The sequence below is a fragment of the Hemiscyllium ocellatum genome, chromosome 43, assembly GCF_020745735.1.
Source record: "Hemiscyllium ocellatum isolate sHemOce1 chromosome 43, sHemOce1.pat.X.cur, whole genome shotgun sequence".
Classification (NCBI taxonomy): domain Eukaryota; kingdom Metazoa; phylum Chordata; class Chondrichthyes; order Orectolobiformes; family Hemiscylliidae; genus Hemiscyllium; species Hemiscyllium ocellatum.
Genome location: NC_083443.1, coordinates 12,791,981 through 12,808,936, shown reverse-complemented (window position 1 = coordinate 12,808,936; position 16,956 = coordinate 12,791,981). Strand labels below are relative to the sequence as shown.

Sequence of the window (16,956 nt, the reverse complement as noted above, 5' to 3'; positions counted from 1 at the left end):
CAGGTTTGCTCTTCATGTAAAATTAACCCTAACAGCAACATTAAGCATAAAATGCACAATCAAACATAAGGAGATAGCACTAGTCAATGTGGGATCCAAACTTTAGCACTAAAGCTAAAAGCTGCTGGTGAACTCTGAGCAACTATGGCACTGTTATCAGTTATCAAAAACTCTTAAACCTCATCTTTAGATCATCTTTTAGAGCTGACTGTTTAGTTAGTTTCCAGCCTTGTTAATATTGCTCCACTAAACATGATGTACTAAATGCTTTTAAAATGATAGAATCTGCTGTGCAACTTCTAGGCTTAACCACAAAAAAGCTTTGGATGAAGAGGAACTATAGCAAGAAATTATCTGCAATCATAGATAAAACAGGAATAGCACGAAGTGAGTTCCATGTAATTTAGTTATCTGTGTGCTAATTTTAAATTATTGCATTAGGGTAGTGTAAAGTATTGTTTGGTGAAAGGTGCCAAGGTGATTTAAAATATAAAAAAAAGTTTTAAAAATGTCCTTAATTGAGGCAAATCATTCAGCAAAGGTGGGGGATTTTCCAAGAGTTTAGAAATTTTAGCCTTCCTGGTCGTTCTGTAGATGATTTGAACAGTATGACAACTCTCTGCCAATACTGAAATAGTCACACCACTAACATTTGCACAATTAAACAAGGATGATGTGGATCAGACGTTTGGATAATAATAAATGGTCTTTATTTTATGCTAAAGATTGTAGCAAACCTTTCCTAGTGATATCAGAAACAAACTGACTGAATCTCAGAGATAAAGAGATGTAGATTGAAAACTGATTTTGCCCTATGCATTTGGGATTAGATTAGGATGCATGGGCTCAATAACGACTAACCACAGACACTAATACCAAACGGAATGTTTCTTTCAAGTGCTCTAGTTCCTTCAGTGAAGGTCTATCATTGCACTGCCCTTAGTAAAATATGGATTCCAAATAGACATCCATCACAAGGCACTTGTTTTTAGTTTTTCAGGCATGTTTTGGGTCAGTTGTACAAACAAAACTTTCAGAACATACTCAAGATGGATCTGAGCTGGGATCTGAATTAATGATCTACAGAGTATCTGTGAGGGACAGTGACTGATGAGTCATTAAGGCTGTACCACCTTATCCACCCATCTGCAGTTTTATCTATAAATACTCACCAAAAATCATTTTAGCCTTTGACACAATCTCTCAAACTTGTGCTCCAATAATCTAGAAGCACATTTACAATAGACTACAAATGTGGAAGCTCCCAGTGAAACATGAAACAACCTATTTGCAGAATATTCAAGGCCTAACTGCAACAAGTGCTGCGTTCTCAACATATAGACATTAAACTGAAAGTAAACTAATAAAATGATCACAGACAATAATGGGCTAAATAGAACGTGAATGGATGGACAGGTAGTTCAGTGAAAAGCTGTGTTATATAAGAGTGTGAGCAAAAAAATACGATAGATTAACAAAAACAAATCTATTATTCAAAAAGTTGATGTTCTCAGATGTTATCTGAACTTTGCACAATTGCATTAGGACTCCATGATTGTGGTGTAGCATGTGATATTCACTTGTACTCCACTCAAGGCATTACATGGTTTGTATTTCTGGACTGCCCTGACATGGGACACTCAGTTGATCCTCTGTCTTCGACATTGGGGATATTTTTAAGAAATGAAGGAAACCCTGGTATTGGACTGCCCAACAGCAGGGCTTCATAATTCCAACGTGACTGGGAAATTCTGGATGCGAGAGATCACAAGGTGATTTGAGAAGAACAAGAAAAAAATAAATTGTGACCTGCCTGAAGATCATCTACTTGCTCCCCAAGATGGCTAAGCTTAGAGGGATTCATAGGAAAAGCATATCAGACTCTTGTCAACAGCGACAAAAGATTCCAGGGAAATGCTGACATGAGGCTGGAAACACTTCTACATGCTGCAGTCTGGCCTGTTCACACCAATTGGAAGTTGCATGCATCAGTAGCGTTAAACAGAAACACAGCCAACAATCTAGGCACCTGTTTCTTTTCCTGAACTTTGTACCTGCAGAACACCAAGTTTCTGGTTACAAGATCTAGCAAACCCAGTTCTGACAGGACTTGTTCATACAAGACAGGCAACCATGCCAGTATCAGAAACTTTCACCAAGAATAGCCATGAAACTAAATTTAACAACATATTTTGTTTAAGTCACCCAGTCAACAACTAGCTGCATTGTGTTTTACCGATCTGCGACCCACAGTGTTTTATCAATAAACACAATTCTGAGTTCAGCATTAAGTCAGTACTAATCCAAATAGGATTTGGTGCAGAATAAATAATTTCAATCATAATTACATCAATAGGGACAATAAATTCTTGATGCTACAGGTTTGTGCATCAAAGTGCCTTTGTGTAGGAGGACATACAACTGCATCTGCAATTCTCCAAATGCAAGTTCACAAACTTGTCCATAGTTATCAAAGATCCTTCATGACAATAAGTGAGAAAAATGCAGAATTGTCTCCTGTCAGAAGCTCTGTAGGAAATAGAAAGCATTGCTGACAGAAGTTCAGGATCAGGATAGCTTCAAATGCCATCAGCTAAGAGAATGGAACCCTGAATAAATTGACAGAATAGGGGATCAAATAACAAAGTTCTTGAAGTGAGAAGAAAATGGAAACTTCTTGCTCACACTCATGATTCTCTCAGTTCTGAGTGCTCAAGCCACCATTCAACACTGTTGGAGAGTAAAGTGCTTCTAGTGATGGGCAATTTCATCCTCACAGAACTACTGGGAGAAATGGACAAGAATCTTTCCCTTCCCCTACTTGGTGGGATGATGTTTGGCCTTGACTTGGCAACTCTCAACATGCCAGCCTGAAATCTGAAACCAAGATTTGGCAGGATGGGAGCTTTTGTTTCCTTAACATTCTTGAAAACCATTTCTGAATCATACAAATGTGTTTTTTAGTAACTGAATAAACAATACAAGTTTTGAATGAAATGACTGAGCTCGGACACTTGTGCTGATTTGTAATGGTTAAGACAGACATCCATGCATTTGTCAATTTTGCTCATAACAGGGTTTCAGGGAGTCACCCTCAACCTCTGCCAGTTCCCTCAGTAATAACCAGTAACTAAACCTTCTCCAGCAACAATGTGTATTCCAGTTGTTCAGTATTTATGAGGAGGAAATAATTTATTTAAAACTCTAAAGAGAAGCTTTCTTTCAGATTACTGACAGCCAAAGTAAACTGCTGCCTCACAAAAAATTAGCCTTAAAAGTGCTACAGGCACTGCTGCCAAACTATTCACAAGAACTTCAATTGATGATAAACTCCATAGCATTCTTAGCTGTGTTAATTAATGCATTAATCTAGGGATTAATTTGGTGTTTGCAAAATAAAACCATTCAGAAAGCTTCTTTCTTGGCTTCACAAGCCTAGCCATGCACAAGTGGTTTGAAGAACAATTGCCTATATATCCAAACAAGTTCATGCAACACTACAAAATGGCAAGGTTTAAATCTTGAAAGGTTTGATGTCTCAGGAGCAAATGGAACAAGCTTTCAGTTGGAACTAGGAATGAGATTTATTTGCTGTACAATTTTTGTTGCTTGCTTCAACATTCCAGGCACCATTCTCTGTACAAGTGGAGAGACTGGGCACAAAGCCTCCTGTGAGGGTCTGTTCTGTTGTTCTTCAGCCAGACACTCAGGAGTGCTGGAAAAACAGAAGTTGATTTATGCTGTAGAAAGAAAACTGGAGGTTGAGGGGTGGGCATATCATAATTTTCAGGAACATTAACCCTTTAATACATCTGTAAAGGAGTGCAACAGTGCAGAAAAGTCATGCCTACCAATTAGAAAATGTGACACAAGCTGCAAAATTAAATATTGTACACATTGTTCTTTTGAAATTTTCACATGAACCAGACGCAAAAGGTAAATTGCTGTATTATTTGCTCTGCTACTGAACTGAAACATAAACCAGTCTTTGCTTTTGTCGTACCCAAGAATGGATCAGTGATTGTTCTTCAAAATCAAGCTCAAATTTAAGCAGGTTTATTTTTTGGCAGATTCAGTAAATTGACAATTGAAAAGAATCTATTAGTTAAAAATGCAATCAGTTTAAGGGCAAGGTCTTGTAACATTGTTTTAAACTTCATGCAAAGTGTGGCATAAGTCCAATTAATGCATTTGTCAATTGAGGTGGAGCATTTAATAGCAGCTAGAAAGTGAGTACCTGTTTGAGGAGGAGGAGGAACTGCCGCAGATGTGAACTGCTTAGAGGACGGAGCTCCAGGGATTCCTGTTCCAGAGGGGTGAGGGAAGGTGGACTGAATGCCTGGTAGAGATGTAGGAGGTTGGGGTTGATAATGGTGAGATGGGTAAGTTGGCAGTGGCCCAGGTTGTACTGTGTGGCTGGGTGGCAGTGTATTAGACAATGGATAGGATGGCATAGAGGCAGGGGTCATTAGCGATGGTCCTGGCATGGAGACACCAGGAATTGTCGGACCACTCAGAGAGGCTGTAGGTAGAGATGGGCCAGTCAACCCTGAACCTGGCAAAGGATGCTGAAGAGGATAGGCTGGGAGTCCACTTGGAGGAACCTTTGGCTGTCCGAAATTCTGGAACTGTGAAAAGGCTGTAGAGAAAAAGACATTAAAATGAATCGAAGTAGTGCCATTGAAGCAATGTTTAATTTGAATTTATCTTTTCCTGTTTTTCATTAGCACTCCTTGGCAGATACTTTTCATTTGAAACCCCACCACGAATTAAGGCTCTCACAATTCCTGCATTCAAACCTCTAAAGACAGCAGTGCATTTTTCATTGTTATGCTCTGTTCCAAAGTATAGGAGAATTATAAAGGCCATTCAGACACTGTTAGGCCAGGCATGGCAAACAACTCTGAACTTGGGAAAAGATTCAGGCAGCTACAACACCTAAAACCTATACTGTGCTTAAAATGAATTAACTTGCATTGACGAAGTGCCTTTATCATAGTGCTTCAGAGGTGGATTAACAACATTTTTCACTGAGCCACTAAACAGATATAGTATAAAAGTCAGTCAAAGACCAAGTTTTAAGGAGAATTTGAGGGAAGATGGGGGAAGAGATTGAAAGAAGTATTCCCAAACTAGGCAATTGAAGACACACCCTGGAGCAAAGAAATTTGATAGACAAAATAGTTAAAATCTCAGAGTTTTGGGAGTTACAGAGTTATCCTCTGGGTATAATTATGCTGGAAAACATAACAACAAGGGATGAGGTCCCGAAAATGATACAGCCTGGAAACAGATCAAAAAACAAGATCTCATCAGCAGTAATCAGTACCACGTGCAATGAATAGGGATTGGCACGAATCAACATGCGGCTGGAGAGATGCTGCAAGAAGAGGTCTTAGATTTCTGAGACACTGGGACTCGGTCTGGGGTGGGTTGGGCCATCACAATGAGATATGCTTCACCTTCACTGGACCAGGACCAACATCCCCTTCACATGAAGATTTGCTAGTGCTGTTGGGTTGGGATTACATTCACTTGGCAGAGGACAGGAACTTGGAGGGGTATTGGGCTGGTGAGAATCAAATTTAGCAATGGTAGGAAGAAAACTAAGCTAAACTGGAAGGCACTGGAAACAAGACTAAACTAAATAGGGTAAAAAACAAAGTTAAAAAGGTAAAGTTATATTTATCAAGAATACATGCAGCATTTGCAACAAGGTAATTGAATTAATAACACGAATTGAAAAACAGGTCTGATCTAATTTTACGTTATAGAGACATGGCTGAAGACGAGTGGCCAAAGCTGGGAAGTGAATAACAGAGATATTCGAGATTTAGGAGTGATAGGCAAAAAAGGAAAGTGGGGTTGTGTTATTAATAAGGAATTAGATTAGTACATTCGAGACAGGATCTTAGATCAGAAGATCTACATGTAGAATTCATTTTGGGGGAAGCTGAGAAACAGCCAGGGGCACCATCCATTTGTGGCAGTTGTCTATATTGTAGAGATAATGTAGAACATGGCAATAAATCAATGAAATTAGAAGTGCATGTAAAAAGGGTAATGCAGTATCTGTGGATAGCTTCAATCCAGGTGAACTTATTTAGCATTAATACTGTGAAAGCCTAATTCCTGGTACATGGATTTCTGGAATGATCAACTAAAGAACAGGACATTTTAGGCACAATATTTTGCCATGATTAATAATTAGTAATTAATATTCTCATTGTAGAGCAGAGTTTAGAAATATGGTGGAATTTTACATTATGTTTGAAAATGATGCAGTTTAATCTGAAACTAGGGTCTTAATTCTATACAAAGGGGAACGACAAAATTATGAGGAGCAAATGATTCTGGTGGATTGGGAAACTACATCACAAATTATGACAGCAGACAGGTAATGGTTAGCATTTAAAGAATTAATAGATGGTTTACAACAAATATACATTCCTTAGAGACAGAAAAACCCAATAGTTAAAGTGATCCAACTGCGGCTAACAAGTAAAAAATTATATTAGATCATAGGTGGCGGTTTTCAGGTGGCCAAAAAAAGTAGCAAGTCTGAGGATTGGGACCAATTTAGAATTTAACAAAGGAAGTTCAAGAAATTGTGAAAGCAAACTTTAGAAAATGGACGGACTGGAAAAGGTATGGAAAGAGGAAAAAGATTATCAAAAAAAAATGGGTTAATTACAGGTAGATGCGAGATAAGTTATAATGAAGTATAAGGAAGTGGCAGAGAAACTAAGCAAAAACTGGCTATTCAGAACCCATCTTAATGGCATGGATATGGAGGCCAAACGTAATATTTCCAAGTTTGCTGATGACTGAAAACCATGTGGATTGCTGCAATTGTAAAGAACTTTGTTCAGACTGCACCTGGAATACAGTGTACAGCTTTGATCTCCTTACCCAAGGGCTCAGACATTATTAACTGTGCCATGGACAGTCAGACAAAGTAGTAGGTTCTTCAGAAAGTTGGCATTGAGCGGAATTGCTTGAGGGAGTGATTTCAGGAAGGCTCAAATATTTTGGACATGTGATGCAAACTGGGTTGGGGTGGAAGTGTTCAGGAAAAGAAGTCCACTCGAGGCACACCGCCTGGAAAAATGTGGACAACACAGACTAAGATGGCATTGATGAATAATATCAAAACATGGACTGGCCTTTCTTATAGACTGGCAAGTGAGAACAGTAGAAAAGTTGAAGTGTAAAGGAAGACTGTTCATAGTTTGACCAACCCTTACAACAAAGATGGATTAAAGACAAGACCCAAGGCTGGATATTGTTGCCACACAAATATTGCAACAAAAAGCTCACCAGACTGAATCCTGGGATGATGAGATTGTCCTATGGTGAGAGATTAAGGTGTATCAAGAATGAGTATCAGCTATTTGGGCGGCCTTGTCTCTGGTAACTATCTACAATTCAGCACGTCACTTCGCTACTTTCGCCTGTACGTCTACAAATTTTCTTTTTCAGAAAATAATCACATATGTGTATAAGTATTATAAAATATGTATGCAGTATATATATTAAACTATGCACCCATAAAACTTTACCACAGAGTTAATCTACTAAAGTATAAACATACTTCTCTGTGCTACCCAAGGTAACTCATGTATTAACATATTTTAAATAGAAAATTGCCTGATCAGCATTAAGTGCGAAACAGATTACCTGGTGCAGTGGTTGTGGTAGGATGCTGTGGGTAGGTGGGACGAGTTGCTCCTGGTTTGGAGTAGATGTTGGTGGTACTCCCAGAAATGCCTTGAACAGGGACGGCAGATGGATGTGCAACTGGGGTAGGTTGGGGAGTGAATACTGTTGGAGCTGATGGACAGATTGGGGTCTGAGAACTAAAGGAGGTCTGAAACTGAGCCTGAGAAGACAAAAAATGTCATTGTTATAAATGGGTAACAATGTTTAGCAGTTAAGTGAAGTAATTTTCATGAACTTTTCAACAATCTAACTTTAAAACCAAGGGACAACCAGACCAGGAACAAAGTCGCAAGCTGCACAAGTCCTGAGAATATTCCAGGCTCCATTGCGCAGAGAAAAACTTACATGCAAAAAGAGAAACTTGCGAATAGCAAGAAAGCCCTGCATACCTGGGCAATGGCACAGTCACAGACCAGAACTACAGCAATATATATTCAGAATTGAGAAGAAATTAAGGAAGAGATTCAGTCAGGATGCCTTAGTGCTACCTACCTGCTGGGCGGGTTGCTGTATTGGTCTTTGTGGTGGTGTTTGTCGAGCTGGAGTCGGAGCAGGAGTGGAAGTTGGACGTGTACTTTTCGTGACAACATGATTAAAGGGAAATGTGGGAGGCTGTTGACCTGCCATAGCTTCTCCCTGAGCATGGAATAGCCGATCACGGAGCTGGAGAACTGTAAACTGAAAGAAATAATATTCCCATTAGGCTAAACATACCGTGGCTAAGAAATACATAGAAAGGCAGGGGTCGAAAAAGCAAAACTCCCTCAATTTTGTTCAAAAAATACAAAAGTGTTCCTTGGTGTACTCTGTCTATTTTGCTGTATGTGTTGTAGCATATTATTCAAATTATGTTTCACTAAATAACATTCTGATAACCATTGCCATATCAGAATAATTTGACTAATGTAATATTCCTGTGCTTAAGAAACAGTACACCTACTTATTTACTATATATATATAAAGCCACAGGAGAATTTGATGTGCAATCATTAAATCTTCAAATGAAAATCGGGTACATTCAATATAGTTCAATGCACGACTGTCTAAATCTGCGTACTTTGCAAAGATAATTTCAAAATATCAACAAAAATTTGGTTACGTAATTGGTGGTGCCACTTCTACTCTCACAATCACAAGTAAAATAATTTAAAGACATGGAGATGTTTGTTTAGAACATATTTATGTTCGTTCCTCACTTTGCTCGACATGAAACCACACAAAGTTCAGTTCACTTCAAAATGATGATAAAAATGAGGTGGAACGGTTTCACCACATTATGGTTTCTTGAGTTATTTTACATGTAGAATAAGAGCTGTTATGCCGTACGGACAGCCATTTAGCTTGCTCTATCAGTGTCAGCTCTCTACTTGAGCAAATCAGTTTGTCTCAATTCCAACATTCCTCTGCCACACAGCCCTGCAAATTCTCTCTCTTCAAGTGCTTATCCAATTCCATTTGGAAAGCCATGTCTAAGTCTGCCTCCACCATAGAGTCATAGAGATGTACAGCATGGAAACAGACCCTTCGGTCCAACCCGTCCATGCCGACCAGATATCCCAACCCAATCTAGTCCCACCTGCCACCACTGGGCTCATATCCCTCCAAACCCTTCCTATTCATATACCCATCCAAATGCCTCCACCACTTCCTCTGGCAGTTCATTGCATACACGCACCACCCTTTGCATGAAAAAGTTGCCCCATTAGGTCTCTTTTATATCTTTCCCCTCTCACTCTAAAACTATGCCCTCTAGTTCTGGACTCCATGACATCAGGGAAAAAAACTTTGCCTATTTATCCTTTCCATGCCCCTCATAATTTTGTAAACCTCTGTAAGGTCACCCCTCAGCCTCTGACGTTCCAGGGAAAACAGCCCCAGCCTGTTCAGCTTCTCCTCATAGCTCAAATCCTCCAACCCTGGCAACATCCTTGTTAATCTTTTCTGAACCCTTTCAAGTTTCACAACATCTTTCCGATCGGAAGGAGACCAGAATTGCACACAATGTTCCAACAGTGGCCTAACCAATGTCCTGTACAGCTGCAACACAACCTCCAAACTCCTGTACTCAATACTATGACCAACAAAGGAAAGCATACCAAATGCCTTCTTCACTATCCTATCTACCTGCGACTCCACTTTCAAGGAGCTATGAACCTGCACTCCCTAGGACCTTACCACTAAGTATATAAGTCCTGCTAAGATTTGCTTTCCCAAATTGCAGCACCTCATATTTATCTGAATTAAACTCCATCTGCCACTTCTCAGCCCACTGGCCCATCTGGTCCAGATCCTGTTGTAATCTGAGGTAACCCTCTTCGTTGTCCACTACACCTCCAATATTGGTATCATCTGCAAACTTACTAACTGTACCGCTTATGCTCACATCCAAATCATTTATGCAAGTGACAAAAAGTAGAGGACCCAACACCAATCCTTGTGGCACTCCACTGGTCACAGGCCTCCAGTCTGAAAATCAACCCTCCAGCACCACCCTCAGTCTTCTACCTTTGAGCCAGTTCTGTATCCAAATGGCTAGCTCTCTCCATTTTTAAAAGCTTTACTTTTAAAAATCTAGGATCCAGTACACTTTTACTCATTCTAAAAACACAGACAAAAAGAGAAGGCGCACAATTGCTGTCACAGTTCATAGACTGTATATAGTTAAACAGGCAAAAGTTATTTATGGTTGGTGTTTTGGATCTGACATTCCATGAGCTCTAACCTTGCTAATCAGTCTCCCATGGGGAACCTTGTCGAACGCCTTATTGAAGTCCATATAGATCACATCTACTGCTCTGCCCTCATCAATCCTCTTTGTTACTTCTTCAAAAACATACACAGACAATTCATTCCAGATCTTTAGCATGCACTGCACAAAAATGCTTTTTCCTATGCTGCTACTGGTTTTGTGCTATTCACCATATGTCAAACCTTACTGGTTTGCAATCCTTTCTCCAATAGGAACATTTTCTCACCATCTGCTCAGTCTAGACCCTTCATGATTTTGAGGACGTCTATCAAATTTCATATCAACATTCTGTTATTTGAGTGCACAGTGGTTCAGTGGTTAGCACTGCTGCTTCATAGCACCTTCCTGATGAAGGGCTCTGGCCCGAAACGTTGAATTTCCTGTTCCTTGGATGCTGCCTGACCTGCTGTGCTTTAACCAGCAACACATTTTCAGCACAGCACCAGGATCCCAGGTTCGATTCCAGCCTCGGCTGACTGTCTGTGTGGAGTTTGCACATTCACCCCGGCTCTGCGTGGGTTTGCTCCAGTTTCCTCCCACAGTCCAAAGACGTTTAGATCAGGTGAACTGGCAATGCTAAATTCCCAGTAGTGGCAGGTGCATCAGTCAAAGGGAAATGGGTCTGGATGGGTTACTCTTCGGAGGGTCGGTGTGAACTGGTTGGGCCAAAGAGCCTGCTTCCATACTGTAGAGAATCTAATCTAATCTAATCTAACTGAAGTCCCTCATTTTAGAGCCAGAGCACACAAATTTTCATATCCTTCCTAGATGGTGTCTAGTACGAGTCATAATATTCTAGTTGAAGCCGAACCTTAATAAAGGTTCGGTATAATTCCTTGCTTTTAAAAACACTTATCGCTTTACTTTTAAAAATCTAGGATCCAGTACACTTTTACTCATTCTAAAAACACAGACAAAAAGAGAAGGCGCACAATTGCTGTCACAGTTCATAGACTGTATATAGTTAAACAGGCAAAAGTTATTTATGGTTGGTGTTTTGGATCTGACATCATATTGCCATCTCTTACCAAATCCTACAGAACCCTCATGAAACAGCAATTAAATCTTGGTTAACCTGACACCGGAATTAGAAATGTGTTTGTGTATTTATAGACTGCATGTTCATCATTTGTGTGGGAGAAGAGAAATGAAATATTCCAGGGACAAATATATCTTAACGTTGGTTGTTTCAAAGCCAGTCTGACGATACATTCTCCGTTTCTAGATGGGATCCTAGAATATCTGAGAAAGGGAGGACCTCAAAATTCAACACGAGTTAGCAACGTGAAAGTAATTGTTTTTGGCCAAGTCACTTTTTTCTAATTGGAGCCAAAATTAAATCAAGTTTATTTTTGAGCCCTTTTAAAAATAAGGAAACAAAACATTCTACAAATCAGAAAGGCTTGCATTACAATTGAATAGATTTAAGAAACTCTGAGCTTTTCTTGAATATTTTGCTGCAAATTCTCAGTAGGCTGACACTACTAAAGAATGATGAAAGTAACTTGAACCAAGAGGCTATTTGCCGAGGCATTAGTTCAACCTTTAACCTGGAACAAAACACACAGGATGATATTGGGTGCTGTCACTGATATTTAAAGAAAATAAAATGTTTGCACTGTGTCTACTTGAACTGCTAAAACAAAAATTAAGCACACCAATTACAGATTTTGGTCCTTCCAAACCCGGATTGGGTTAACAAGTGTAATTGGTATTGCATAGTAAAAAAAGTTTTTGCTCAAACACATTGCTTCCAAAGTGTATAGCCATCGACAACTGGAATGAATTCTTCTGCAACCCCAGCACCGTGTGAATGGAACTTCATTACATCCCAATCATAAAATAGACAGGCATGGTGAGATATTGATTTATCTTGGGAAATAAAAGGGGATAAACATGGGTCAATCCTTTGAAACTAATCCTTAAAACAGGTCCAGTTAAAAAAAATTACAGGAATAGGAGTAGAATAGCTTGATTCCCTACGATTAGATTACGGCTGCTCTATTTCTGAACTCATTTACTTAGCTTGGTTCCATAACTCTTAGCATCTTTAGTCAATAAAACATTATCAATTTCCACTATAATAGAAGCTAAGTAAGGTTGAATGCTGGATTTCTGAAACAAAAACGAAGTGTTGGAGAAACTCAAGTCCAGTAGCATCTGGGAGGGAGAAACAACGTTAATGTTTCAAGTGTTGTGAGTCTTCTTCAGTGAAGAAATCATAAAAGACTCAATGTTAAATTTTGTTTCTCTCCCTACGGATACTGCCTGCTCTGCTGAGTTTCTCTAGCACCTCCTGTTGTTTTGATTTCAGATTTCCACTGCTGTATGTAAAGAAGTGCTTCCTAATAAAAGCCATGAACAGATTTGCTCAAAGTTTCCTCTATTGTTCTGAAGCCTCCCAACAGAAGGAATAGTTTCTCTCTAACTAAACACTGGTATCAATCAACTTAAAAAAAATCAATTAGATTTTCTCTTTTCCTTTTGTACTTCATACTGATCTGCTAGGTTTTGCTTCTCCATTAAGCTGAAGCCTACAGAGAATTGGGTAACTATATAGACAGTCACACTATATTTTTATAGATAATGACAAATCCAAAAAAGTAATGCAAAGTCGAACCTGATTTGAGGTTGTCGGGAGGTAGCTCATTGCTGCTTCCAAACTTCCTTGTGCGGCCAGTAAGCTGGCATACTGTGTGAGTTTCTTTGCAAAGACTGGGCCCTCTGCAGCCATGTTTGTGCCCTGGAGTAACTCAATTGCTTTTTGTAAGATCATAATCTTTTCCACAAGGTCCTGATGAGAAGAACACAACTCATGATAGAAACCTGTAAGCTGTTCACCAGTAACAGTTTTTGTCAACATTAATTTCACGAACATGGGTGTCATTGGTAAGTGCAGCATTTGTCACATATTTCTACTTGTCCTTGAGAGATGGTCATGTATGGACTTCTTAAATCACAACAGGCCATTGGGTACAGATAGGTACACATTCAGTAGTGCTGGGAATAGGAATTGCAAGTTTAGACACTATGACAGCACAAGACAATTCCAAGTCAAGTGTGGAATTTGGCAGTTTTTGAATCTTTCCCCTGTTAAATGAGGACTTTGGATGAGGGTCCTTTATCAGTTATCGTTCAAACATTACAAAGCAAGATCTTATTGCATTCACTTCGGGTTTTGTGCTCAGATTGAAAGACGACATTTGTTTCAGGAAACTGAACCCTTTCACATCCTATATCACCAATAAACCTATTCAATACCGATTTGCTACCAACTTCGGACAGAAAATCCCTCAATGTTCAGTTTCAACTTACGTACCATAATCTAACCTAACAGTTCCATTTTAGCCATTCTTCATTCATTGATGAGAGGCATGTAATTTAGCATTGATCAAGAGGCAGATTTCCATGTTAGAACCATGTAACAATAAGCTCATATCCTGGAGCAGTTCCACAGGTGGCAGAAATAGGCAGAGATACAAATAAAACAGAAATGTTGGAAAAACTCAGCACGTGGCAGGAACGGAGGCCAAATCCAGTGACACTTCTCTGAAACACATTCACAAGACAGAAAGTGAGAGCGCAAGTGAGAAAGAGAACATTAATGCTTGCAACAAGGCTAGCAATGCAAAAGGTCAGGCAGGAGAAAGTACCAATTGAAAGAGGGAGGAAGGGGATGTGTGGGGAGCAATGATGGAAAGAAAGTGGAGTGAATACCAGGATGCCTCCAGTGGAACATGCAGCCCCTCAGATAGAGGATATTAAATCAAATACACAAAAATCTGATTTCAGACAGATGTGTGTTTTAAATTCAACTAAATCCAAGCGTGTATGATCCACATTGGATATAACTTTAGAACTAACAATGTATGTGGGCACATCAACACTGCAATGCAGAGAGATCTGAACTAGCGGTTCCTACCTCGAGTGCAAGTGGAGTCGAGCTTTCATGAGTTTTAACCCAACATTCTACCAGTTTCTCAACATTTCCGGAGCAGATGTAGCAAAGACACGCCTGTATGCATAGCTTTCCCTCATTCTCCATTTCTAGACGGGACCCTAGGGTATCTAAGAAAGAGAGGACCCAAAGGATTGAACATCAGTTAGTGATGTGACATGAAGGGTTTTTGGCCAAGTCACTTTTTTTCTGATACTCGGAGCCAAAACTAAACCATATTTACCTTTAAACCCTTTTAAAAATAAGGAAACAAAACATTCTACAAATCAGAAAGGCTTGCATTACAATTGAATAAATTTTAAAAAACTCTGAGCTTTTCTTGAATATTTTGCTGTAAATTCTCAATAGGCTGACACTGTTAAAGAATGAAGAAAGTTACTTGAACCAAGATGCTATTTGCTGAAGCATTAGTTCAACCTCTAACCTGGAACAAAACACACAGGACTATACTGGGTGCTGTCACTGACATTTAAATAAAGTAAAATGTTTGCACTATGTCCACTTGAACTGTTTAAAAAAAAAACACTAAGCACACCAATTGGATTTTGGTCTTTCCAAACCTGGACTGCACTGGAAGTAGCACTAGTGATTTTATTGCACAAAAACAAATCGCTCAAATACATTGCTTCCAAAGTGTATAGCCATCGATGACTAAACTCTGTCGACTGACAACTGGAATGTATTCTGCTGCAACCCCTGCACCGTGTGAATGGAAGTTTAGATTGGACTAGCTTAGATTAGATTAGATCACTTACTGTGTGGAAACAGGCCCTTCGGCCCAATAAGTCAACACCGACCCTCAGAAGAGCAACCCACCCAAACCCATCCCCCTACATTTACCCCTTCACCTGACACTATGGGCAATTTAGCATGGCCAATTCACCTAACCTGCATATTTTTGGACTGTGGGAGGAAACCAGAGCACCCGGAGGAAACCCATGCAGACACGGGGAGAATGTGCAAACTCCACAGAGCTGCTTGAAGCAGCAATTGAACCCGGGTCTCTAGTGCTGTGAGGCAGCATTGCTAACCACTGTGCCACCGTGCCATCTTTCCACTCTCACCCTTAACCTATGCCCTCTAGTTCTGGACTCCCCCTCACCAGGGAAAAAACTTTGTCTATTTATTTTATCCATGTCCCTCAGCTCCCTTTTATATCTTTCCCCTCTTACCTTAAACCTGCGCCCTCTAGTGTTCGACCCCCTCCCTATCCTGGAGAAAAGATCTGAGCTGTTCACCTTATGCATGTCCCTCATGAATCACAAAATACAATGGCACGGTGATATATTGATAGATCTTGGGACTAGTGGAGTCTTACAGAAGCCAAGATGATCCCAGGTTCAACTTTCTACTTCGACTGCATGCTGTTCATAAATGGTTGACTTTTGTGCTGCGTAAGCAAAGGGACAAATCATTCAGGGTCCCTGCACTCAAACGCTAACCAGAGGGTTTTTTTAAGGTATTTCAGGTGAGCGTTTGTCCCAACCATGACTGTGTTCAAATTACCTGCACATGCCTGTCAACGATAATCACATAAACCACTGGTCAGCTCGACAATGGCATGCCTAGATCCGTAGAACCATTTGCAAATTACAAAGAAATCCCTCAAAGCATAAGGATTGAAAAAAAGTCTAGAGATAAATTATATAGAAGAAGTGAAGTAGCAAACCTACCACATAGTAAAGGGAACACCTCAGGTTTGGCGTAAGTTAAGAGAGCAGCCAAAGCTTCTTTCCAATTATCTAAGTCACAGGATTCAACAATATCCCTCCAGTTGTGGGTGACTACAGAGGACACGAGCTGTAACAGGAGATTTATAATATTCAGTATTGGACAAATTGTGCAAATGATGCAAGCATGGCAACCTGTGGAATTGTACTGGAATGGTTTAAAATTGCATTCCCACCAGTTTGCTTAGATTGCAATGCCTTCAATTAAATGGATACTATCACTTATAGAAGCTTTTGAAAGCTGTTTAAATGTGAAAGAAACAATGCTTTAGACAAGTCCAATGATTAAAAGAAATCAATTTGTGTAACAGAGTGACTGATGTACAAAACAATATGCTCTGTTTGCATTCAAATTGAATGTCAAAGTTTAAAGGTAAAGTTAAACACACTTTAACACCCTGAAAAACTGTGGTCCTTGCTTAGCTTACATACATACCTCTATACTATAAAAAGTGTTCCAATCATTGCACTTCTCTATCCAATCAAGGAGGTGAAAACATTTAAAATCAATCATGGTAGCAGTTACAATAGATGGTACAATGTTGATAACATTATTGATTTATGATTCCTCCACTGATGTTCCAACCATATTGTGAAGTACAGGAGTGCAAGCAGAGTAATAACAACTATGCAGTTGTGACATATTGCACTTCCAATTCAGGCACTGTGTAGACCAGATAACGAGTAGTACAAGGTCAGGGACAATATAGACTTTACACAACGAATCGACTTGTAATCCTGCCCGTATACAAGGTTTTCCCTCTACCAATCCCTAGGTTTGACATTTTCCAGTTGTA

The 16,956-nt window shown here is 39.6% G+C and overlaps 1 protein-coding gene across 1 annotated transcript in view; it reads right to left on the bottom strand.

Annotated features, from left to right (window-relative positions):
- sec31b (SEC31 homolog B, COPII coat complex component) overlaps positions 1-16,956 on the bottom strand; it is an 87,556-nt gene that overhangs the window by 21,386 nt on the left and 49,214 nt on the right. The window contains exons 16-21 of the mRNA XM_060854430.1: positions 16,103-16,229; positions 14,394-14,539; positions 13,092-13,265; positions 8,215-8,400; positions 7,681-7,882; positions 4,238-4,639 (exon numbers count right to left, since the gene is read on the bottom strand). Coding sequence (XP_060710413.1) covers positions 4,238-4,639; positions 7,681-7,882; positions 8,215-8,400; positions 13,092-13,265; positions 14,394-14,539; positions 16,103-16,229 — 1,237 coding nt within the window. The remainder of the gene's footprint in view (positions 1-4,237; positions 4,640-7,680; positions 7,883-8,214; positions 8,401-13,091; positions 13,266-14,393; positions 14,540-16,102; positions 16,230-16,956) is intronic.